The 26,854-nt window shown below is 40.2% G+C and overlaps 1 protein-coding gene and 1 long non-coding RNA gene across 2 annotated transcripts; both read left to right on the forward strand.

The window, feature by feature from the left end:
• Window positions 1-13,423: 13,423 nt before the first annotated feature.
• Window positions 13,424-23,328, forward strand: LOC128659189 (uncharacterized). The gene is made up of 3 exons (XR_008402308.1): window positions 13,424-13,561; window positions 14,714-14,829; window positions 23,197-23,328. It is a non-coding gene; the product is annotated as an uncharacterized LOC128659189 (long non-coding RNA).
• Window positions 23,329-23,581: 253 nt separating this feature from the next.
• Window positions 23,582-25,737, forward strand: LOC128659768 (oocyte zinc finger protein XlCOF6-like). Its single transcript, XM_053713342.1, has one exon. The coding sequence runs from the start codon at window positions 23,601-23,603 to the stop codon at window positions 25,353-25,355; it is 1,755 nt and encodes a 584-aa protein (XP_053569317.1). The 5' UTR covers window positions 23,582-23,600; the 3' UTR covers window positions 25,356-25,737.
• The last annotated feature ends 1,117 nt before the right edge of the window (window positions 25,738-26,854 follow it).

Raw genomic sequence — 26,854 nt, forward strand, 5'->3', positions numbered from 1 at the left:
TGTACTTAAAATGCGGGTAATCATTGAGGGGGGTGGGGGAGGGAAGAGAGTTGTATGAGAGGGATCAGGGGGTAAAAATTGTCAGGTGGGAGTCTGATCTCTACACTTAAGCTAAAATTAATCTTACAATCTACTTAATTAACCCCTTCACTGCAGGGAATAATAAAATCAATGGCAAATCCCTATATGTCTGCTATTTCTGAACAAAGGGGATCCCAGAAAATATTTTACAACCATTTGGCCATGATTGCACAAGCTGTTTGCAAATAATTTCAGTGAGAAACCTAAAATTGTGAAAAAGTTAACTTTTTTTTTTTTTATTTGATCGCATTTGGCGGTGAATGGTGGCATGAAATATACCAAATTGGGCCTAGATCAATACTTTGGGTTGTCTAATAAAAAAATATATATACACGTGAAGGGCTATTCAGGGATTCCTGACAGATATCAGTGTTGACAATAGCAACGTGCTACTTGCACTTATTGCCCTATAACTTGCAAAGAACATGTAAACATTGGGTATTTGTAAACTCAGGACACAATTTAGAAACTATTTAGCATGGGTGTTTTTTGGTGGTTGTAGATGTGTAACAGATTTTAGGGGTCAAAGTTAGGAAAAGTGTTTTTTTTTTCATTATATTTTATTAAAAAAATTATATTAAATTATAATATGATGAAAATAATGGTATCTTTAGAAAGTCAATTTAAATATATGCAGCTTTACAGACATTTAACAATTTATATGTAGTTTTTTTATTTTTTATTTAAAAAGAAAAGCTAGATACAAGTTATAAAAACAAAAAGAAGGGGACTAAACGACACTACTATCAGGTATTCTTAAGATGCTTTAGAGTATTTGCAACAGGTAATTTACCTTACTATCGGCTAGATTTAGAGTTTTGTCGGCAACGACCCGAAAAGCTAACGCTGGCTTTTTTCTGGCCGCACCATAAAAATAACTCTGGTATTGAGAGTCCACATAAAGGCTGCGTTAGGCTCCAAAAAAGGAGCGTAGAGCATATTTAACGCAGCTTCAACTCTCGATACCAGAGTTGCTTACGGAAGCGGCCAGCCTCAAAAACGTGCTCGTGCACGATTCCCCCATAGAAAACAATGAGGCTGTTTGAGCTGAAAAAAAACCTAACACCTGCAAAAAAGCCGCGTTCAGCTCCTAACGCAGCCCCATTGTTTGCTATGGGGAAACACTTCCTACGTCTGCACCTAACACTCTAACATGTACCCCGAGTCTAAACACCCCTAGCCTTACACTTATTAACTCCTAATCTGCCGCCCCCGCTATCGATGACCCCTGCATATTATTTTTAACCCCTAATCTGCCGCTCCGTAAACCGCTGCTACTTACATTATCCTTATGTACCCCTAATCTGCTGCCCCTAACACCGCCGACCCCTATATTATATTTATTAACCTAACACTACACTATCAATAAATTAATTAAATACAATACCTACAAATAACTACAATGAAATAAACTAACTAAAGTACAAAAAATAAAAAAGAACTAAGTTACAAAAAATAAAAAAATATTTACAAACATAAGAAAAATATTACAACAATTTTAAACTAATTACACCTACTCTAAGCCCCCTAATAAAATAACAAAGACCCCCAAAATAAAAAATGCCCTACCCTATTCTAAATTACAAAAGTTCAAAGCTCTTTTACCTTACCAGCCCTGAACAGGGCCCTTTGCGGGGCATGCCCCAAGAAGTTCAGCTCATTTGCTTGTAAAAAAAACATACAATACCCCCCCCCCCCCAACATTACAACCCACCACCCACATACCCCTAATCTAACCCAAACCCCCCTTAAATAAACCTAACACTAAGCCCCTGAAGATCTTCCTACCTTATCTTCACCATACCAGGTTCACCGATGGATCCAGAAGAGCTCCTCCGATGTCCTGATCCAAGCCCAAGCGGGGGGCTGAAGAGGTCCATGATCCGGCTGAAGTCATCATCCAAGCGGGAGCTGAAGAGGTCCATGATCCGGATGAAGTCTTCATCCAAGCGGGAGCTGAAGAGGTCCATGATCCGGATGAAGTCTTCTATCAACGGCATCTTCAATCTTCTTTCTTCGGGAGCCATCATCTTCCATCCGACGCGGAACATCCACTTCTCCCGACGCCTACTAGCCGAATGACGGTTCCTTTAAATGACGTCATCCAAGATGGCGTCCCTCGAATTCCGATTGGCTGATAGGATTCTATCAGCCAATCGGAATTAAGGTAGGAATATTCTGATTGGCTGATGGAATCAGCCAATCAGAATCAAGATCAATCCGATTGGCTGATCCAATCAGCCAATCAGATTGAGCTCGCATTCTATTGGCTGATCGGAACAACCGTCATTCGGCTAGTAGGCGTCGGGAGAAGAGGATGTTCCGCGTCGGAGGGAAGATGATGGCTCCCGAAGAAAGAAGATTGAAGATGCCGTTGATAGAAGACTTCATCCGGACCATGGACCTCTTCAGCTCCCGCTTGGATGAAGACTTCATCCGGATCATGGACCTCTTCAGCTCCAGCTTGGATGATGACTTCAGCCGGATCATGGACCTCTTCAGCCCCCCGCTTGGGCTTGGATCAGGACATCGGAGGAGCTCTTCTGGATCCATCGGTGAACCTGGTATGGTGAAGATAAGGTAGGAAGATCTTCAGGGGCTTAGTGTTAGGTTTATTTAAGCGGGGTTTGGGTTAGATTAGGGGTATGTGGGTGGTGGGTTGTAATGTTGGGGGGGGTATTGTATGTTTTTTTTTACAGGCAAAAGAGCTGAACTTCTTGGGGCATGCCCCGCAAAGGGCCCTGTTCAGGGCTGGTAAGGTAAAAGAGCTTTGAACTTTAGTAATTTAGAATAGGGTAGTGCATTTTTTTATTTTGGGGGGCTTTGTTATTTTATTAGGGGGCTTAGAGTAGGTGTAATTAGTTTAAAATTGTTGTAATATTTTTCTTATGTTTGTAAATATTTTTTTATTTTTTGTAACTTAGTTCTTTTTTATTTTTTGTACTTTAGTTAGTTTATTTCATTGTAGTTATTTGTAGGTATTGTATTTAATTAATTTATTGATAGTGTAGTGTTAGGTTTAATTGTAGGTAATTGTAGGTATTTTATTTAATTAATTTAATGATAGTATAGTGTTAGGTTTAATTGTAACTTAGGTTAGGATTTATTTTACAGGTAATTTTTGTAATTATTTTAACTATTTTAGCTATTAAATAGTTCTTAACTATTTAATAGCTATTGTACCTGGTTAAAATAAATACAAAGTTACCTGTAAAATAAATATTAATCCTAAAATAGCTACAATATAATTATAATTTATATTGTAGATATATTAGGATTTATTTTACAGGTAAGTATTTAGCTTTAAATAGGAATAATTTATTTAATAAGAGTTAATTAATTTCGTTAGATTTAAATTATATTTAAGTTAGGGGGGTGTTAGTGTTAGGGTTAGACTTAGCTTTAGGGGTTAATCCATTTATTAGAATAGCGGTGAGCTCCAGTCGGCAGATTAGGGGTTAATAATTGAAGTTAGGTGTCGGCGATGTTAGGGAGGGCAGATTAGGGGTTAATACTATTTATTATAGGGTTAGTGAGGCGGATTAGGGGTTAATAACTTTATTATAGTAGCGGTGCGGTCCGCTCGGCAGATTAGGGGTTAATAAGTGTAGGCAGGTGGAGGCGACGTTGAGGGGGGCAGATTAGGGGTTAATAAATATAATATAGGGGTCGGCGGTGTTAGGGGCAGCAGATTAGGGGTACATAAGGATAACTTCAGTAGGGGCGCTTTGCTGTCGGCAGATTAGGGGTTAATTATTGTAGGTAGCTGGCTGCGACGTTGTGGGGGGCAGATTAGGGGTTAATAAATATAATATAGGGGTCGGCGATGTTAGGGCAGCAGATTAGGGGTACATAGGGATAATGTAGCTGGCGGCGGCGTGCGGACGGCAGATTAGGGGTTAATAAGTCTAGGTAGCTGGCGGCGACGTTGTGGGGGGCAGATTAGGGGTTAATAAATATAATATAGGGGTCGGTGGTTTTAGGGGCAGCAGATTAGGGGTTCATAAGGATAACGTAGGTGGCGGTCGGCAGATTAGGGGTTAAAAAAATGTAATTGAGTTGCGGCGAGGTGGGGGGACCTCGGTTTAGGGGTACATAGGTAGTTTATGGGTGTTAGTGTACTTTAGAGTACAGTAGTTAAGAGGTTTATAAACCGGCGTTAGCCCAGAAAGCTCTTAACTACTGACTCTTTTCTGCGGCTGGAGTTTTGTCGTTAGAATTCTAACGCTCACTTCAGACACGACTCTAAATACCGGAGTTAGAAAAATCCCATTGAAAAGATAGGATACGCAATTTACGTAAGGGGATCTGCGGTATGGAAAAGTCGCCGCTGAAAAGTGAGCGTTAGACCCTTTTTTGAGTGACTCCAAATACCGGAGGTAGCCTAAAACCAGCGTTAGGAGCCTCTAACGCTGGTTTTCACGGCTACCGCCAAACTCTAAATCTAGCCGTATGATACTAAGAGTTAGGTGCTGTGAAATGTTTTATTCTGAAAAGAAAAAGGTTTTTTCAATACCGAGATTGAAAGTGTACATTTACTAGCACTCACATCTAAGAGAAAATGGCTGTAAATAAGAACATATAGTTCCAAAGGGGGGGACGGTCTATGCCGTAATTAAAATATAACCTTTATTGGAATTGCTTAAAATAATGTTCCACAAAACAAACACAAACATATAAAATAAAAACACAAATGTTGAGAAGGATATTATATACTAGATATATGTGTTATGCTTCGGCAAATGTACTGGGAGATCTCTCTTATCAGGATTACGGTACTTCTGATCACGAGAATATCTCTTTATTTAAACTACTTAAGTATATAATATATTGCTTGTAATTACAAGTCTATATACTTCTTGGATAATCTATTTGCTGATGCTTATATATTTCTCTATTACTCCTAGTCACGGGGTATGGTCTTATCACAGTAATTCTAATACACAATATAGTGCTTATGAATACAAGTATATATCCTTCTGGGGCATGTGCATTTGATTTTAAGATTTTAGTGCTTCTGATAAAAATGTAAATGGTACTTAATACTCAGTGCTTATAGGCTATTAATTCCTGGGTATGCAGGTGTTTCCATAAGCCAATATTGACCTTAAATTTGGTCTGTTTAGTTGTATTCTAAATGGAGTTATACATATGTATTAAGTTGCACAACCTTGTAATGTTCTCCAATTGGATTAGATGAAAGGACATCAGAATATTACTATATACGTGTTACAACTTAAGATCTGTGTGCATTATTATTAGTAGGTACAGATGTTGTCAATTAAATGCAGCGGTTATACGAAACCTCTCACTGTGAGTTTTTTTATTATAAGTTGTTATGTTGTGCTTTTCTAAAAGCTATTGGGCATGAACACTCAGGGGCTTCGCATCAATAATAAAGAATGATTTAAATACTCATAGTAATCAAGCTATTATGATGGAATGTACTGCCGTTAACTTGCTATTATGTATAGCGCTGGTCCTTTAAATGGTGGAATTCTATCAGCATCGCATGCTATAGTTATATAATATGCTGCAATTCGCTTAATGTTTGGTGTGGTCAGTTTGTTAACTTTATAGGTATACTGATCCGCTTCGTAGTTTGATACCTCACCATTCATTCATGCTCTAATATCAGAGTGCTTTACGTAAATACTGTGAAATAATTAAATTCTATCAACACCGCATACTAATGTTATGCAGCGGGCTTTAATTAGCCTTACGTTTTATATAGCTAGTAACATTCCATTTTCCATTCATACGTTTGGCTGTTAGTCATTCTCTATTGTATAAGAGTGTTTCAATTACCCCTGTAACGTTCTCCTGTATTTGGCTATATAAAGGTCTATAGATTTGAATATACACTATTTCTACCATTAATGGCTAATAGTACCCAGGTTATTGTGATGAAATGTACTGCTGTGGGCTTGATACTATGTATCGCTGGCCCTTTAAATGGTTAGATTCTATCAGCATCCCATGCTATAATTATGTGGTATGCTGCAATTCGCTTAACCTTTAATATGGTTAGTTCATTGACTTCTTCGGTATAACAATCTGCTTGATAGTTAGATATTTTACCATTTATTCATGCTCTAAATACTGAAGAGCTTCACATGAGTACTGTAGATTGATTAAGATTCTATCAACATCTCATGCTAATGTTATGCCACGGGCTACAGTTAGCTTAACGTTTTATATAGCTAATAACACACCACTTTCCATTCATACAATTGGCTGTAAGCCGTTCTCTATTGTATTACTGAGATTAAGTTACCGCTACAACGTTCTGCTATGCTAAGCTGTATATAGATCTATTTGGTTTAAATGCACATTATTTCCACCATTCATTCATATGATATAGCTAGTCGCCATTCTGCGTTGTAACATTAAAGTTCAAACACTATGACTAGGTGCTGTATCCTTAAGAATTCCATAGGTGCTGTATCCTTAAGAATCCGATCTGTATCCTTAAGAATCCGATAGGACGTGACGTCATTACAAAGGGTTGGACCAGAGTCTATAAGAGACCACGCCAAACGCCGCGCCGTACCCTTTGAGAAAGCCACGTTGGTCGCGAAACATGTAAGGGCAGTGATTGTTGTTAGGCTTTAAGCCAAACTTTTTAATTAGCAATTGTTGAAAAAGGATACAGCACCTAGTCATAGTGTTTGAACTTTAATGTTACAACGCAGAATGGCGACTAGCTATATCATATGAATGAATGGTGGAAATAATGTGCATTTAAACCAAATAGATCTATATACAGCTTAGCATAGCAGAACGTTGTAGCAGTAACTTAATCTCAGTAATACAATAGAGAACGGCTTACAGCCAATTGTATGAATGGAAAGTGGTGTGTTATTAGCTATATAAAACGTTAAGCTAACTGTAGCCCGTGGCATAACATTAGCATGCGATGTTGATAGAATCTTAATCAATCTACAGTACTCATGTGAAGCTCTTCAGTATTTAGAGCATGAATAAATGGTAAAATATCTAACTATCAAGCAGATTGTTATACCGAAGAAGTCAATGAACTAACCATATTAAAGGTTAAGCGAATTGCAGCATACCACATAATTATAGCATGGGATGCTGATAGAATCTAACCATTTAAAGGGCCAGCGATACATAGTATCAAGCCCACAGCAGTACATTTCATCACAATAACCTGGGTACTATTAGCCATTAATGGTAGAAATAGTGTATATTCAAATCTATAGACCTTTATATAGCCAAATATAGGAGAACGTTACAGGGGTAATTGAAACACTCTTATACAATAGAGAATGACTAACAGCCAAACATATGAATGGAAAATGGAATGTTACTAGCTATATAAAACGTAAGGCTAATTAAAGCCCGCTGCATAACATTAGTATGCGGTGTTGATAGAATTTAATTATTTCACAGTATTTACGTAAAGCACTCTGATATTTGAGCATGAATGAATGGTGAGGTATCCAACTACGAAGCGGATCAGTATACCTATAAAGTTAACAAACTGACCACACCAAACATTAAGCGAATTGCAGCATATTATATAACTATAGCATGCGATGCTGATAGAATTCCACCATTTAAAGGACCAACGCTATACATAATAGCAAGTTAACGGCAGTACATTCCATCATAATAGCTTGATTACTATGAGTATTTACATTATTCTTTATTATTGATGCGAAGCCCCTGAGTGTTCATGCCCAATAGCTTTTAGAAAAGCACAACATAACAACTTATAATAAAAAAACTCACAGTGAGAGGTTTCGTATAACCGCTGCATTTAATTGACAACATCTGTACCTACTAATAATAATGCACACAGATCTTAAGTTGTAACACGTATATAGTAATATTCTGATGTCCTTTCCTCTAATCCAATTGGAGAACATTACAAGGTTGTGCAACTTAATACATATGTATAACTCCATTTAGAATACAACTAAACAGACCAAATTTAAGGTCAATATTGGCTTATGGAAACACCTGCATACCCAGGAATTAATAGCCTATAAGCACTGAGTATTAAGTACCATTTACATTTTTATCAGAAGCACTAAAATCTTAAAATCGAATGCACATGCCCCAGAAGGATATATACTTGTATTCATAAGCACTATATTGTGTATTAGAATTACTGTGATAAGACCATACCCCGTGACTAGGAGTAATAGAGAAATATATAAGCATCAGCAAATAGATTATCCAAGAAGTATACAGACTTGTAATTACAAGCAATATATTATATACTTAAGTAGTTTAAATAAAGAGATATTCTCGTGATCAGAAGTACCGTAATCCTGATATAAGAGAGATCTCCCAGTACATTTGCCGAAGCATAACACATATATCTAGTATATAATATCCTTCTCAACATTTGTGTTTTTATTTTATATGTTTGTGTTTGTTTTGTGCAACATTATTTTAAGCAATTCCAATAAAGGTTATATTTTAATTACGGCATAGACCGTCCCCCCCTTTGGAACTATATGTTCTTATTTACAGCCATTTTCTCTTAGATGTGAGTGCTAGTAAATGTACACTTTCAATCTCGGTATTGAAAAAACCTTTTTCTTTACAAGTTATAAAAAACCCACAAAACTGCAGGTCTGTTACTTTAGAAATTCTGGTAAAATCTTATATTTTAGGCTTTTACAAAGTATGGATTTATGTTAAAAAATGAAAGAGCAATATGTTTTGTGTATATAATTATATATTACTAGTCCTAAAGCCCGTTCACACGGGCCATTTTTTGCAGTACAGCGGTCCCACCCCTTGCGCTCTCTCCCTCCCCCTCTCTTTTGCTCTCTCTCCCTCCCCCTCTCTTTTGCTCTCTCTCCCTCCCCCTCTCTTTTGCTCTCTCTCTCCCCCTCTCTTTTGTGCTCTCTCTCTCCCCCTCTCTTTTGTGCTCTCTCTCTCCCCCTCCCTTTTGCGCTCTCTCTCTCCCCCTCTCTTTTGCACTCTCTCTCTCCCCCTCTCTTTTGCGCTCTCTCTCCCCCTCTCTTTTGCGCTCTCTCTCCCCCCATCTCTTTTTGTGCTCTCTCTCTCCCCCATCTCTTTTGTGCTCTCTCCCCCCTCTCTCCCCCCTCTTTTTCGCTCTCACCCCCATCTCTTTTGCGCTCTCTCTCCCTTTCTCTTTTGTGCTCTCTCTCTCCCCCCTCTTTTGCGATCTCTCCCCCACTCTCTTTTGCGCTCTCTCTCTCCCTCTCTTTTGAGCTCTCTCTCTCCCCCCTCTTTTACGCTCTCTCTCCCCCTCTCTTTTGCGCTCTCTCCCCACCTCTCTTTTGCGCTCTCTCCCCACCTCTCTTTTGCGCTCTCTCCCCACCTCTCTTTTGCGCTCTCTCCCCCCTCTCTTTTGCGCTCTCTCTCCCCCTCTCTTTGGCGCTCTCCCCCCTCTCTTTGGCGCTCTCCCCCTCTCTTTTATGCTCTCTCTCCCCCTCTCTTTTACGCTCTCTCTCCCCCTCTCTTTTGCTCTCTTTCTCTCTCCCCCCTCTTAAAAGAGAGGGGGAGAGAGAGCATAAAAGAGAGGGGGAGAGCGCCAAAGAGAGGGGGAGAGAGAGCGCAAAAGAGAGGGGGGAGAGAGCGCAAAAGAGAGGTGGGGAGAGAGCGCAAAAGAGAGGTGGGGAGAGAGCGCAAAAGAGAGGTGGGGAGAGAGCGCAAAAGAGAGGTGGGGAGAGAGCGCAAAAGAGAGGGGGAGAGAGAGCGTAAAAGAGGGGGGAGAGAGAGAGCTCAAAAGAGAGGGAGAGAGAGAGCGCAAAAGAGAGTGGGGGAGAGATCGCAAAAGAGGGGGGAGAGAGAGAGCACAAAAGAGAAAGGGAGAGAGAGCGCAAAAGAGATGGGGGTGAGAGCTCTCCCCCTCTCTTTTATGCTCTCTCTCCCCCTCTCTTTTACGCTCTCTCTCCTCCTCTCTTTTGCTCTCTTTCTCTCTCCCCCTCTCTTTTGCGCTCTCTCTCTCTTGCCCTCTCTTTTGTGCTCTCTCTTTCCCCCATCTCTTTTGCGCTCTCTCCCCCCCTCTCTCTCTCCCCCATCTCTTTTACGCTCTCTCTCTCCCCCCTCTTTTGCTCTCTCTCTCCCCCCTCTTTTGCTCCCTCTCTCTCCCCCTCTCTTTTGCGTGCTCTCTCTCCCCCCTCTCTTTTGTGCTCTCTCTCTCTCTCCCCCCCATCTTTTGCGCTCTCCCTCTCTTTTGCGCTCTCTCCCCCTTCTCTTTTGCGCTCTCTCTCCCCCTCTCTTTTGCTCTCTCACACCCTTTTTTGAGCTCTCTCCCCCTCTCTTTTGAGCTCTCCCCCCCCCGTCTCTCCCCTCCTCTTCTCTCTCTCCCCTCCTCTTCTCTCTCTCCCCTCCTCTTCTCTCTCTCCCCTCCTCTCTCTCTCTCCCCTCCTCTTCTCTCTCTCCCCTCCTCTTCTCTCTCTCCCCTCCTCTCTCTCTCTCCCCTCCTCTCTCTCTCTCCCCCCCTCTTCTCTCTCTCCCCTCCTCTCTCTCTCTCCCCTCCTCTCTCTCTCTCCCCCCCTCTTCTCTCTCTCCCCCCCTCTCTTTTGCGCTCTCTCCCCCTTCTCTTTTGCTCTCTCTCTCCCCCTCTCTTTTGCGCTCTCTCTCCCCCTCTCTTATGTGCTCTCTCCCCCCTCTTTTGCGCTCTCTCCCCCTCTCTTTTGAGCTCTCTCTCTCCCCCTCTCTACCCCCCTCTCTCTCTCCCCCTCCTCTCTTCCCCCCTCTCCTCTCTCCCCCCCTCTCCCCTCCCTCTCCTCTCTCCCCCCTCCTCTCTCCCTCCCTCTCCCCCCTCTCCTCTCTTCCCCCTCTCCTCTCTTCCCCCTCTCCTCTCTTCCCCCTCTCCTCTCTTCCCCCCTCTCCTCTCTCCCCCTCTCCTCTCTCCCCCCTCTCCTCCTTTTCCCCCCTCTCCTCCTTTTCCCCCCTCTCCTCCTTTTCCCCCCTCTCCTCCTTTTCCCCCCTCTCCTCTTTCCCCCCTCTCCTCTTTCCCCCCTCTCCTCTTTCCCCCCTCTCCTCTTCCCCCCCCTCTCCTCTTTTCCCCCCCTCTCTTCTTTTCCCCCCCTCTCCTCTTTTCCCCCCCTCTCCTCTTTTCCCCCCCCTCTCCTCTTTACCCCCCTCTCCTCTTTTCCCCCCCTCTCCTCTTTTCCCCCCCCTCTCCTCTTTTCCCCCCCTCTCCTCTTTTCCCCCCCTCTCCTCTCCCCCCCCCCCCTCTCCTCTTCCCCCCCCCCTCCTCTTTTCCCTCCTCTCCTCTTTTCTCCCCTCTCCTCTTTTCCCTCCTCTCCTCTCTCTCCCCTCCTCTCTATCTCTCTCCCCTCTCTATTTTGCGACCGCTCCCGACCACGCCCCTTCACATCAGGCCACGCTCCCTTCACGTCCCCGTCACGCCGCCCCGGCCACGCCCAATTCTGCCGCAGATCAGCTAGGGAGTAGGACTCAAAGGCCAGGTGTGTTTGTCCTCGTGCTGTCTCTACTGCGCATGACAGCTTCGGACAAACACACTTGGCCTTTTATATAATAGGATATGTATGGAAATAAATGTTACATAACTGATGGCCCCCTTCTAATAATACAGTGACTAATTACAAAAGCACACAGTTAGTGGCAAAGTACAGCAATTTATATGTGTAGAATTGTGTGTGTGTGTATATATATATATGTATATATATGTGTGTGTGTGTATAATGTTTGCTAGAGAGATTAGAAAAAGAAACAGTACAGTTAGTTAACAAACAATAAAAGGGTCAAATTATTAATATTGAAATACTCAGCATTGTATAACATACTCTATGTATCTAATAAAATGTTAATATTAAACATCTGTTTGCAACTAAATTATGTTAGAATAACACTGTCCATCAATAAACACATAATATAATGCTGTATCCTGAGATATTTTAGGACACAACAGAAACATCTCTCACCTTTAAATAAACAGTTTGTTTCCTGCTTACTTATCCATATGATAATCACACCCTGAGGGGGAGGCAGGGACTCTGTAATCATGTGACACCAGAGGGGACAATAGACATCTATATGAGAACAAAAGGTGTGACCTTCTCATTGTCTCCCAACTGACAAGTTGTACTCATGTGAGTCACACAGGGAAAGGTGACACTCCCACATTAGTATAAATATCTGTGTAACACTCAGTGATATCACAGGAGGAACCAGAGAGACTTCATACTTACAGAGCTTCTGCTAAACGGTAATGTGCAAAACCTGACATAAATCTTTATTAGCAGCCTCACGCTGTTGTGTTTTATATAATGATGAGAAAATATTGTTCTGTGTTTTATGATAAAGATAAAATATTTCACTTCATATAAGAAACTGAGTTTATATAAAAAGTCAACTGTACTTATTTAATTAGTTTTCTATATTTTTCATGCTGTGTTAATGAATTTAATGTTTAGTTATTTAATTTAAAGGGCTAATTTAATAGATAATGATTTATAGTTTTTGGTAAAATTAATGTTTTTAGCAGAACCAGACAATATTTTTAAGCTTGAGGAGGTCTGTCCGATAATACATTTGTGGGGGTTGTTCCTGTTATCCAATGAGCATCAGATTCTTAAAGGGACACTAAACCCAATTTTTTTCTTTCATGATTCAGAGAATGCAGTTCTAAGCAACTTTCTATTTTACTCCTATTATCAATTTTTCTTCATTCTCTTGCTTTCTTTATTTGAAAAAGGCATCTAAGCTAAGGAGCCAGCAATTTTTGGTCCAGGCCACAGGACAGCACTTGTTTATTGGTGCTATCCAATCAGCAAGGACAACCCAGGTTGTGAACCAAAAATGGTCCGTCTTCTAAACTTACATTCTTGCTATTCAAATAAAGATAACAAGAGAATGAAGACAAATTGATTATAGGAGTAAATTAGATAGTTGCTTAAAATTGCATGCTCTATCTGAATCATGCAAGAAAAAAAATTGGGTTCAGTGTCCCTTTAAGTATCAGCCAATTAGAATCCTGTATTTCCCTATAGGTTTATAATTAACTGTAGAGCCCAGATAAACCATTTTCATTTAATATTAGTGTGAAGCTGCTATTTGCTCCAGTAATAAATATCACTCAGCTTATGGCCCTGTTGTATCAGTCTCATCACTGATCTAATGATAAATATCTTGTGATCTGCATATTATTTTATTTCTAATGAGGTTATTTTATAATACATTTCTTATTTCTATTAGCTGCACCTGTTTATCCCACTGATCTGTGACTGATTCTTGTTGTTAGTAAAGACCTTAGTAAGTGTATTCTGCACCTTCAGCTGCTGCTGTTTATGTCACATGATCACAGACTTAAAGGGACAGTGTCCTGTAAATTTGTTTTTCTCTTAAAATAACAAGAAACCCAAATGTTTTTAATTATTTAAATAGAACATATCATTTTCAATAACTTTCCAACTGACTCCTATTATATTTGCTCCATTCTCTAGGTATCCTTTATTGAAGCAGCAGCAATACGCTACTGGGAGCTAGCTGAGCAAGTGTATGGGAAATTTCACCTTTAGCTTTATTTTTATGTAAAATAACTGTTTGCTGTTATCTCATTATATTATCACTCTATGTAAACAAAAATTCTTATATTTTCTTAACTTTATCCAAGATAACAATTGATATGAACATGTTAGTGCCTATCTCTCCCACACCCCCTTGCAGTGTGATTTAAGACAACTCAGTATTGACCAAGAGAAGTTAAAGGACTGGGGGTGGAGCGCATGACAAAATGTCTGACAGTGAGAATTAGTAGGAAGTACAATACCAATACTGCAGTAACCAATTTAACTTATATTTAAACAACTGATATCTAACATTTGTTTCAGGAGAAAATATTGTTTCATATAAACGATAGAAAATAAAGATTATAATATATTTGTAAAGTTGTGATATGGCCCCACTTAAATAGATTTTCTACCATTATGTTGTATAGATCTGGGAAGATTCATATTTAAGGGGCAATTATAACACTCACAGAGCTAACTTTACTAAATGCTTGTGCTGAATCAATAGCACATATGTAATAACCTAATCAGCTGATCTGTATCACATGCAATGTAATTATAACACCCACAGAGCTAACTGTACTAAATGCTTGTGCTGAATCAATAGCACATATGTAATAACCTAATCAGCTGATCTGTATCACATGCAATGTAATTATAACACTCACAGAGCTAACTGTACTAAATGCTTGTGCTGAATCAATAGCACATATGTAATAACCTAAACAGCTGATCTGTATCACATGCAATGTAATTATAACACTCACAGAGCTAACTGTACTAAATGCTTGTGCTGAATCAATAGCACATATGTAATAACCTAATCAGCTGATCTGTATCACATGCAATGTAATTATAACTCTCACAGAGCTAACTGTACTAAATGCTTGTGCTGAATCAATAGCACATATGTAATAACCTAAACAGCTGATCTGTATCACATGTAATGTAATTATAACACCCACAGCGCTAACTGTACTAAATGCTTGTGCTGAATCAATAGCACATATGTAATAACCTAATCAGCTGATCTGTATCACATGAATTGTTATGTGTGCCTTTAATTATACCATACGTACAGTTAATCAGAACCATTATTTATTATTATCTGTCTAAACCATTTAATATACTTTTTACAGACACGGCCAGAGCACTGAGAGATATGAGGTATTGATGTAACTGGAGTGAATAAGGGAACCTTCTTCCTGAGCACAGACATTGGAGCCTGTTATCAGCATGAACTCATATGTGTTAGGTGAGTAAAATAGATATTATGCTGACTTTAATTACTGGGAAATAGAATGGATCACTCATTAAACAAATATTAACTATTATATTTATATCTGCATATTTTAATAACATTTGTCAGTGATGTTATAAAGAAGGAGCAACCCCCATTGGGCCGACGAGAAGGGTAAAAAATACTACTCCCCCTCTGACCTTTTAAACAGACCATGTCCAACAACTGCCTAACTTCACCCCCTGACCTGTTCAGTACTCAGAAAACCTGCAACTCCTCCTTCCCCTGCCCTGACCTCACTCATGGAACACCCATAACTGCACTTATGCCTACATTTTCCCCATGTGTGTAAGGCGCACAACTCCCCTAGTGTTCCCCACAACAGAACCACCATTGATTTGTGTGTTTAATTTTACAGTGAGTATTATTAAACTAATACAGTTTTTGTCTGTTTATATAAATCAAACAACCACACCCTCTCAAAACATCTTACACTGATTACTAGTCTGTGATAATTAAGACCTCATGTTCTTACCCAACTGGTTGTGCATGAGCCAGGAGGACTGTATGTGCAGTTGCTTGTGCAATGTTAAATGAGGATGGCGGATGCTACCTCTCCTGCCCAGAATACAGATGTACTTGTTCCCTGGCTGAGAACATTATCCACACGCACCTTGTTTAATGCGGTCCTATAACTTGTTTCTCTTGTAAGGTGTATCCAGTCCACGGGTTCATCCATTACTTGTGGGATATTCTCCTTCCCAACAGGAAGTTGCAAGAGGACACCCACAGCAGAGCTGTCTATATAGCTCCTCCCCTAACTGCCACCCCCAGTCATTCTCTTGCAACTCTCGACAAGAAAGGAAGTATCAAGAGATATGTGGTGACTTAGTGTAGTTTTACCTTCAATCAAGAGTTTGTTATTTTTAAACGGTACCGGCGTTGTACTGTTTTACTCTCAGGCAGAAATTAGAAGAATAATTCTGCCTGGAGGTTTGATGATCTTAGCGGTTTGTAACTAAGGTCCATTGCTGTTCTCACACATAACTGAAGAATATGGGAAAACTTCAGTTGGGGGAACGGTCTGCAGATTACCTGCTTTGAGGTATGTTCAGTATTTTTATTTCTAGAGAGATGAATAAGTTCTAGAAAATGCTGACAGAGCCTTGTGTATTTGAGGTAAGCCTGATGCAGTGATTTAACAGCGACTGGGATCATGCTTACAAAACAGGGTAATACTCATGTTAATATTCATATTGCTTAGTGACAAAACGTTTACATTATTTCATAAATAGGACGTTTTTTTCTCTGAGGGAGATTAGTCTTTATTTGGGGCCTAGTTTCCACATGGCTAGTCAGATACTCCTAGGAGTATTTTCTTAAGGCCCCTCTGACATCCAGTACATGGTGGGAGGGGCCTATTTTAGCGCTCTAACTGCGCAGTTTTAATTCAGACTGAGACATCCAGCTTCCCTAGAGGAGTCCTCTGGCATCTGAGGACCATTTCAAAGGGGTTATTTCTGCACAAAATCGTATTTGAGGGCAGGTAGGAGCCTCAGCAGAGCTGTGGCAAGGTGTTCAATTGACTTTTAACGTTTTTTAACGTTTTTCAATCCGGTTTGGGGCCTAAGGGGTTAATCATCCATTTGCAAGTGGGTGCAATGTTGCTTTAGTCCCTTACACACACTGTAAAAATTTCAAAGACTTTACTGTATTTTTACACTGTTTTGCAGTTTATGTGGTAGTTTTTTTCTCTTAAAGGCACAGTAACGTTTTTGTTTAATTGCTGTTTCACCTTTATTAAAGTGTTTTCCAAGCTTGCTTGTCTCATTACTAGTCTGTTAAACATGTCTGACATAGAGGAAACTCCTTGTTCAATATGTTTGGAAGCCATGGTGGAACCCCCTCTTAGAATGTGTACCAAATGTACTGAAATTTCTATAAACTATAAAGACCATATTATGGCGCTTAAAGATTTATCTCCAGGGGATTCCCTGACTGAAAAGAGGGAGATTATGCCATCTAACTCTCCCCATATGTCAGAACCTATTACTCCCGCTCAAGTGACGCCAAGTACATCTAGCGCATCTAATTCTTTTACCTTACAGGACATGGCGGCAGTTATGAATGCTACCCTCTCAGAGGTATTCTCCAAACTGCCAGGGCTACAAGGAAAGCGAGACAGCTCTGGGGCTAGAACTAATACAGAGCTTTCTGACGCTTAAATGCCTGTGTCCGATATACCCTCACAATACTCAGAAGCCGAGGCAGGTGAGCTTCTATCTGTGGGTGACATTTCAGACTCAGGGAAGGCGTTACTTCAGTCTGATTCTGAAATGACAGCGTTTAAATTTAAACTTGAACACCTCCGCTTATTGCTTAGGGAGGTTTTAGCGACTCTGGATGACTGTGACCCCATTGTGGTTCCAGAGAAATTGTGTAAAATGGAAAAATACTTTGCAGTGCCTGTTTACACTGATGTTTTCTCTTGTAAAGGTCTATCCAGTCCACGGGTTCATCCATTACTTGTGGGATATTCTCCTTCCCAACAGGAAGCTGCAAGAGGACACCCACAGCAGAGCTCTCTATATAGCTCCTCCCCTAACTGCCACCCCCAGTCATTCTCTTGCAGCTCTCGACAAGAAAGGAAGTATCAAGAGATATGTGGTGACTTAGTGTAGTTTTTACCTTCAATCAAGAGTTTGTTATTTTTAAACGGTACTGGCGTTGTACTGTTTTACTCTCAGGCAGAAATTGGAAGAAGAATCTGCCTGGAGGTTGATGATCTTAGTGGTTTGTAACTAAGGTCCATTGCTGTTCTCACACATAACTGAAGAGTATGGAAAGAAAACTTCAGTTGGGGGGACGGTTTGCAGATCACCTGCTTTGAGGTATGTTCAGTATATATTTTTTCTAGAGAGATGATGAGGTCTAGAAAATGCTGACAGTGCCTGGTATATTTGAGGTAAGCCTGATACAGTGATTTAACAATTACTGGGATCATGCTTACAAGATAAGGGTAATATTCATGTTAACTCTCATATTACTTAGTGTAAAAACGTTTGCATAACTTACAGAAAAAAACGTTTTTTTCTCTGAGGGTGATAAATCTTTATTTGGGGCCTAGTTTTCCACATGGCTGTTAGATTACTCCTAGGAGTACTTTTTTAAGGCCCTCTTACTTTGAGCGCATGGTGGGAGGGGCCTATTTTTGCGCACTTTATGCGCAGTTGATATCCAGACTGAGACATCCAGCTTCCCTAAAGGAGTCCTCTGGCATCTAGGACCATTATAGAGGGTTTTTTTCCTGCAAAAAATCGTGTTTAAGGGCAGGTAGGAGCCACAGCAGAGCTGTGGCAGTGTGTTTGACTGGTTTTTAACAGTTTTACCGTTTTTCTAATCCGGTTTGGGGCCTAAGGGGTTAATCATCCATTTGCAAGTGGGTGCAATGCTGTTTTAGTCTCTTATATACACTGTAAAAATGTCATAGAGTTTACTACTTTTTAACACGGTTTTGCAGTTTATGTGGTAGTTTTTTTCTCTTAAAGCTACAGTACCGTTTTTGTTTAATTGCTTTTTCACATTTATTAAAGTGTTTTCCAAGTTTGCTGGTCTCATTACTAGTCTGTTAAACATGTCTGACATAGAGGAAGCTCCTTGTTCATTATGTTTAGAAGCCATTGTGGAACCCCCTCTTAGAATGTGTACCAAATGCACTAACCTTTCTATAAATTATAAAGACCATATTATGGCTTTTAAAGATTTATCACCAGAGGTTTCTCAGACTGACAAAAGGGAGATTATGCCATCTAGCTCTCCCCATGTGTCAGAACCTATAACTCCCGCTCAAGTGACGCCAAGTACATCTAGCGCGTCTAATGCATTTACCTTACAAGACATGGCGGCAGTTATGAATCATACCCTCACAGAGGTATTGTCCAATCTGCCAGGGTTACAAGGAAAGCGAGACAGCTCTGGGGCTAGAACAAATACAAAGCTTTCTGACGCTTTAGTAGCTATGTCTGGTAATCCCTCACAATGTACAGAAGCTGAAGCAGGAGAGCTTCTATCTGTGGGTGACATTTCTGATTCAGGGAAGGCGTTACTTCAGTCTGACTCTGAAATGACAGCATTTAAATTTAAGCTTGAACACCTCCGCGTGTTGCTCAGGGAGGTTTTAGCGACTCTGGATGACTGTGACACCATTGTAGTCCCAGAGAAATTGTGTAAAATGGACAAATACTTTGCAGTGCCTGTTTACATTGATGTTTTTCCAATCCCTAAGAGGTTTTCAGAACTTATTATGAAGGAATGGGATAGACCAGGTGTACCATTCTCTCCCCCTCCTGCTTTTAAAAAGATGTTTCCCATATATGCCGCTACACGGGACTCGTGGCAGACGGTCCCTAAGGTGGAGGGAGCAGTCTCTACCCTAGCTAAGCGTACAACTATCCCCGTCGAGGACAGTTGTGCTTTCCTAGATCCAATGGATAAAAAATTAGAGGGTTTCCTTAAGAAAATCTTTATACAACACGGTTTTATTCTCCAGCCTCTTGCATGCATTGCCCCAGTCACTGCTGCAGTGGCTTTCTGGTTCGAGTCTCTTGAAGAGGCTCTACAGGTGGAGACCCCATTGGATGATATCCTAGACAGGCTTAAAGCTCTTAAGTTAGCCAATTCATTTATTTCTGACACCGTTTTTCATTTAACAAAGCTAACGGCTAAGAATTCAGGTTTTGCCATTCAGGTACGTAGGGCGCTATGGCTTAAATCCTGGTCAGCTGACGTTACTTCAAAGTCTAAGCTTCTCAACATCCCCTTCAAAGGGCAGACCCTATTCGGGCCTGGATTGAAGGAGATCATTTCTGATATTACTGGAGGAAAAGGCCACGCCCTTCCCCAGGATAGGTCCAACAAATTAAGGACCAAACAGACTAATTTTCGTTCCTTTCGAAACTTCAAGAGTGGCGCAGCTTCAACTTCCTCTACTGCAAAACAAGAAGGAAATTTTGCGCAGTCCAAGCCAGTCTGGAGACCTAACCAGGCTTGGAACAAGGGAAAGCAGGCCAAAAAACCTGCTGTTGCCTCTAAGACAGCATGAAGGAGTAGCCCCCGATCCGGGACCGGATCTAGTTGGGGACAGACTTTCTCTCTTCGCCCAGGCTTGGGCAAGAGACGTCCAGGATCCCTGGGCTCTGGAGATTGTTTCCCAGGGATATCTTCTGGATTTCAAAGCCTCATCTCCAAAGGTGAGATTTAATCTCTCACAATTATCTGCAAACCAGATAAAGAGAGAGGCATTCTTACGTTGCATTCAAGACCTTCTGGTTATGGGAGTGATCCACCCAGTTTCAAGGGAGGAACAAGGGCAGGGATTCTATTCAAATCTGTTTATAGTTCCCAAAAAAGAGGGAACTTTCAGACCAATCTTAGATCTCAAGATCCTAAACAAATTTCTCAGGGTCCCATCCTTCAAGATGGAGACTATTCGAACCATCCTACCTATGATCCAGGGGGTCAATATATGACTACCGTGGACTTAAAGGATGCTTATCTCCACATTCCAATACACAGAGATCATCATCGGTTTCTCAGGTTTGCCTTCCTAGACAGGCATTACCAGTTTGTGGCTCTTCCCTTCGGGTTAGCCACGGCACCAATAATCTTTACGAAGGTTCTAGGGTCCCTACTGGTGGTTCTAAGGCCACGAGGCATAGCGGTGGCTCCTTACCTAGACGACATTCTGATTCAGGCGTCAAATTTTCAAATCGCCAAGACCCATACGGACATTATTCTGGCATTCCTGAGGTCTCACGGGTGGAAGATGAACGAAGGAAAGAGTTCTCTCTCCCCTCTCACAAGAGTTTCCTTCCTAGGAACTCTGATAGATTCAGTAGAAATGAAGATTTTTCTGACAGAGGTCAGGTTGTCAAAGCTTCTAACTTCCTGCCGTGCTCTTTATTCCACTTCTCAGTTGTCAGTGGCTCAGTGTATGAAAGTAATCGGCCTAATGGTAGCGGCAATGGACATAGTTCCGTTTGCCCGCCTACATCTCAGACCACTGCAACTTTGCATGCTCAGTCAGTGGAATGGGGATTACACAGATTTGTCCCCTCTGCTAAATCTGGATCAAGAGACCAGGGATTCTCTTCTCTGGTGGCTATCTCGGGTCCATCTGTCCAGGGGAATGAGTTTCCGCAGGCCAGAATGGACTATAGTGACAACAGATGCCAGCCTTCTGGGCTGGGGCACAGTCTGGAGCTCCCTGAAAGCTCAGGGTTCATGGACTCAGGAGGAAGCCCTCCTTCCGATAAACATTCTGGAACTAAGAGCGATATTCAATGCTCTTCAGGCTTGGCCTCAACTAGCTGAGGTCAGGTTCATCAGATTTCAGTCGGACAACATCACGACTGTAGCCTATATCAACCATCAGGGGGGTACAAGGAGCCCCCTGGCAATGTTGGAGGTTTCAAAGATAATTCTATGGGCAGAGGTTCACTCTTGCCATCTCTCAGCTATCCATATCCCAGGAGTAGAGAACTGGGAGGCGGATTTCCTAAGTCGGCAGACTTTTCATCCGGGGGAGTGGGAGCTCCATCCGGAGGTATTTGCCCAGTTGGTTCAACTATGGGGCAAACTAGAACTGGATCTCATGGCATCTCGTCAGAATGCCAAGCTTCCTCGTTACGGGTCCAGGGATCCCAAGGCAGCGCTGATAGATGCTCTAGCAGCGCCCTGGTCCTTCAGCCTGGCTTATGTGTTTCCACCGTTTCCTCTGCTGCCTCGTCTGATTGCCAAGATCAAGCAGGTGAGAGCTTCAGTGATTTTGATAGCTCCTGCATGGCCACGCAGGACTTGGTATGCAGATCTGGTGGACATGTTATCCTTTCCACCATGGACTCTGCCGCTAAGGCAGGACCTTCTACTTCAAGGTCCTTTCAAACATCCAAATCTAAATTCTCTGCGTCTGACTGCTTTGAGATTGAACGCTTGATTCTATCAAAGCGTGGTTTTTCCGAGTCGGTCATTGATACCTTAATTCAGGCTCGAAAGCCTGTCACCAGGAAAATCTATCATAAGATATGGTGTAAATATCTTCATTGGTGTGAATCCAAGGGTTACTCATGGAGTAAAGTCAGGATTCCTATAATCTTATCCTTTCTCCAAGAGGGATTGGAGAAAGGATTGTCTGCTAGTTCCTTAAAGGGACAGATTTCTGCTCTGTCTATTCTTTTGCACAAACGTCTGGCTGAGGTTCCAGACGTTCAGGCGTTTTGTCAGGCTTTAGTTAGAATCAAGCCTGTGTTTAAACCTGTTGCACCGCCATGGAGTTTAAATTTAGTTCTTCAAGGGGTTCCGTTTGAACCTTTGCATTCCATAGATATTAAACTTTTATCTTGGAAAGTTTTGTTTTTAGTAGCTATCTCCTCGGCTCGAAGAGTTTCGAAAATGAACAGTATTTGTTCTTCTCTATATATAAAAACATACAAAAAACAAAGTCAAAGTTTGAAAGCATTGATACTATGCTAATGTGGTGAACATTTAGCTCTGAGCTGTAATTTTTGAACACACAGGGTTCTCAGGGGATACAGAATAAAAACAATTTTATGTCTCTACATCATAACAACGATATATGCATTATATGTATTGTGACATTAAAACAAAAGGACATAACAAGAACAAATGAAAATAATTATAGTAATCACGGGTTAAAAACTTTTAAGGGAACTGATTCGATTAAAACGTAAAAATTGGGCGGCATGGTATTATAATGCCTGTATTTTGGTAATCACAGGTTAAAAACTTTTAAGAGGTCTAATTGTAAGTCCCCAGTTAAGATGTATCTAAAACAGTGAGAATTAGTCTACATAATTCTGTATTAAAGTGTATATAATTATGTGGCTATTTCCATATTTAGGAAGAGTTTATACTAATTCTTATTAGGGTGCGAAATATTATGGACAAAAATTTTATACATATATATTACTGTGTCTAAATATTAAGTTACAACGCGTTTCAACTTTTGACAAGTCTTTATCAAGAGCAAGATACAAATTATTAAAAGCAAATAGCTTGCCTTTATAAAATAACTCTTCTTCTTCTGGTTCTCAGTTATTACAAATCACCATTTTTGAGTGTTTATATTATTCTGTCCCTGCACACTCAGTTTAGCATCACTTAATAGTTAGTTTTGAGTGAGATACAGTTAGGTATCCCATTTAATATTCATTATATATACACATAAAATGGCATTTACCACTTAGTATTTAGACACTAAAATATACACGGCGCTGTATGTGACCTAGTTTGCACACAATTTAATATGGTTTAAAGTTACCACTATCTCCACAGGTTTTCATATTTGCACTTTAATTCAATCAGGTGATGACATCACTTAATATTTAGACAATGCTGTGGGTGTCCACTGGCAAGTTCCTGTTGGGAAGGAGAATATCCCACAAGTAATGGATGAACCGTGGACTGGATACACCACAAGAGAAAGAAATTTATCAGGTAAGCATAAATTTTGTTTTTTATCAGTAATCAGTCATTTAGGTTACTATGATGTAGTAATGTTTACATTCTATGTCAACCTTTTTAATTTGTGATTTACAGCTAAATAAATTTAAAAATACAAAACGAAAGACATTTTTTAGTATAATTTTTTTTATTTGGATTGATTATACAGTATTATAAAGAATAAACATTCTTATTTGTCTTCCATTTTTTATGTAGATGAACACATGAATAGTTCATATCCATCCTTCACTACAGGAAGTATCAGAATGATACCGCAAATTCCAAAAGTCTTAGACACTAATGACTATTCACAAACATTGGGGATATCACACCAGATATTTAAAAATGATGATGAATTGGCAGGAACTGGGAAGCAATCATTTTGTACAGAGAGTAATTTAGTCATCAAACAAGAGGACAACATTTATGATTTATCTAGTGAAATTATTATCCCAGAGGATAAACCACACACATTTACTGAGATTTCAAAACATATTAAAGAAGGGAAAAGTCTACAATCTAGCCAAATGATTCATACAAAGGAGAAACCTTTCCAATGTACAAAGTGTGAGAAAAGCTTTAGATGGAAGTCTCATCTACTAAAACACTACAAAATGCACACTGGTGAGAAACCACACACATGTACTGAGTGCGGCAAATGTTTTACACTAATGGCTAATCTGAAAACTCATAAAAAGATTCACACAGGAGAAAAGCTTTTCACATGTACAGAGTGTGGAAAAAGTTTTACAGAAAAGAGTGAACTTAAAAGGCATGAAAGGATTCACTGCGGAAAAAAGCCTTTCACATGTACAGAGTGTGGAAAAAGTTTTACACAAAAGAATGATCTGAAAAAGCATGAAACGATTCACACCGGAGAAAAGCCTTTCACATGTACAGAGTGTGGAATTTTTTTTATACATCTGAGTAATCTGAAAACTCATGAAAGGATTCACACAGGGGAAAATCCATTCACATGTACAGAGTGTGGAAAAAGTTTTACACAAAAGAGTTATCTGAAAACTCATGAAAAGATTCACACAGGAGAAAACCTTTTCACGTGTACAGAGTGTGGAAAATGTTTTACACAAAAGGGTGATCTGAAAACTCATGAAAGGATTCACACAGGAGAAAAGCCTTTCACATGTACAGAGTGTGGAAAAAGTTTTACACAAATAAGTAGTCTGAAATATCATGAAGTTATTCACACAGGAGAAAAGCCTTTCACGTGTACAGAGTGTGGAAAAAGTTTTACACAAAAGAGTAGTCTGAAATATCATGAAGGTATTCACACAGGAGAAAAGCCTTTCACGTGTACAGAGTGTGGAAAAAGTTTTGCACGAAAGAGTAGTCTGAAAATTCATGAAAGGAGCCACACAGGAAAAAAGCATTTCACATGTACAGTGTGTGGAAAAAGTTTTACACGAAAGAGTAGTCTGAAAACTCATGAAAGGAGTCACACAGGAGAAAAGCCTTTCACATGTACAGAGTGTGGAAAAGGATTTACAATTAAGATTTATCTGAAAACTCATGAAAAGATTCACACAGGAGAAAAGCCTTTCACATGTACAGAGTGTGGAAAAAGTTTTACACAAAAGAGTTATCTGAAAACTCATGAAAGGATTCACACAGGAGAAAAGCCTTTCACATGTACAGAGTGTGGAAAAAGTTTTACACAAATTAGTAATCTGAAAACTCATGAAAGGATTCACACAGGAGAAAACCTTTTCACGTGTACAGAGTGTGGAAAATGTTTTACACAAATGGATCATCTGAAAACTCATGAAAGGATTCACACAGGGGAAAATCCATTCACATGTACAGAGTGTGGAAAAGGTTTTACACAAATTAGTAATCTGAAAACTCATGAAAGGATTCACACAGGAGAAAACCTTTTCACGTGTACAGAGTGTGGAAAATGTTTTACACAAATGGATCATCTGAAAACTCATGAAAGGATTCACACAGGGGAAAATCCATTCACATGTACAGAGTGTGGAAAAAGTTTTACACAAGAGTAGTCTGAAAAGTCATGAAAGGATTCACACAGGAGAAAAGCCTTTCACATATACAGAGTGTGGAAAAAGTTTTACACAAATGAGTGATCTCAAAACTTGTGAAAGGTTTGTTCCATTGTGAATCCTTTTACATGTTTAGAAAGTAGGGATGCCACCTTTTGCCCAGCCGATTCCCTGGCACTTTGCAAAATATATTTTACCATTTTTTGGTATGCCATTTAAAGGATTGAGTGTTAGAATGTTTAATTTAATACACACACAGCAATGATAGCTAGATATAGTCAGATATATTCAGTTTGGTAGACAGACTGAAAGAAAGGTATATACATAAACAGAGACATATATATATATGTGTGTGTGTATATATATATATATATATATATATATATATACAGGGAGTGCAGAATTATTAGGCAAGTTGTATTTTTGAGGATTAATTTTATTATTGAACAACAACCATGTTCTCAATGAACCCAAAAAACTCATTAATATCAAAGCTGAATAGTTTTGGAAGTAGTTTTTAGTTTGTTTTTAGTTATAGCTATTTTAGGGGGATATCTGTGTGTGCAGGTGACTATTACTGTGCATAATTATTAGGCAACTTAACAAAAAACAAATATATACCCATTTCAATTATTTATTTTTACCAGTGAAACCAATATAACATCTCAACATTCACAAATATACATTTCTGACATTCAAAAACAAAACAAAAACAAATCAGTGACCAATATAGCCACCTTTCTTTGCAAGGACACTCAAAAGCCTGCCATCCATGGATTCTGTCAGTGTTTTGATCTGTTCACCATCAACATTGCGTGCAGCAGCAACCACAGCCTCCCAGACACTGTTCAGAGAGGTGTACTGTTTTCCCTCCTTGTAAATCTCACATTTGATGATGGACCACAGGTTCTCAATGGGGTTCAGATCAGGTGAACAAGGAGGCCATGTCATTAGATTTTCTTCTTTTATACCCTTTCTTGCCAGCCACGCTGTGGAGTACTTGGACGCGTGTGATGGAGCATTGTCCTGCATGAAAATCATGTTTTTCTTGAAGGATGCAGACTTCTTCCTGTACCACTGCTTGAAGAATGTGTCTTCCAGAAACTGGCAGTAGGACTGGGAGTTGAGCTTGACTCCATCCTCAACCCGAAAAGGCCCCACAAGCTCATCTTTGATACCAGCCCAAACCAGTACTCCACCTCCACCTTGCTGGCGTCTGAGTCGGACTGGAGCTCTCTGCCCTTTACCAATCCAGCCACGGGCCCATCCATCTGGCCCATCAAGACTCACTCTCATTTCATCAGTCCATAAAACCTTAGAAAAATCAGTCTTGAGATATTTCTTGGCCCAGTCTTGACGTTTCAGCTTGTGTGTCTTGTTCAGTGGTGGTCGTATTTCAGCCTTTCTTACCTTGGCCATGTCTCTGAGTATTGCACACCTTGTGCTTTTGGGCACTCCAGTGATGTTGATGCTGAAATATGGCCAAACTGGTGGCAAGT

The sequence above is a fragment of the Bombina bombina genome, chromosome 5 (assembly GCF_027579735.1).
Source record: "Bombina bombina isolate aBomBom1 chromosome 5, aBomBom1.pri, whole genome shotgun sequence".
Classification (NCBI taxonomy): Eukaryota; Metazoa; Chordata; class Amphibia; order Anura; family Bombinatoridae; genus Bombina; species Bombina bombina.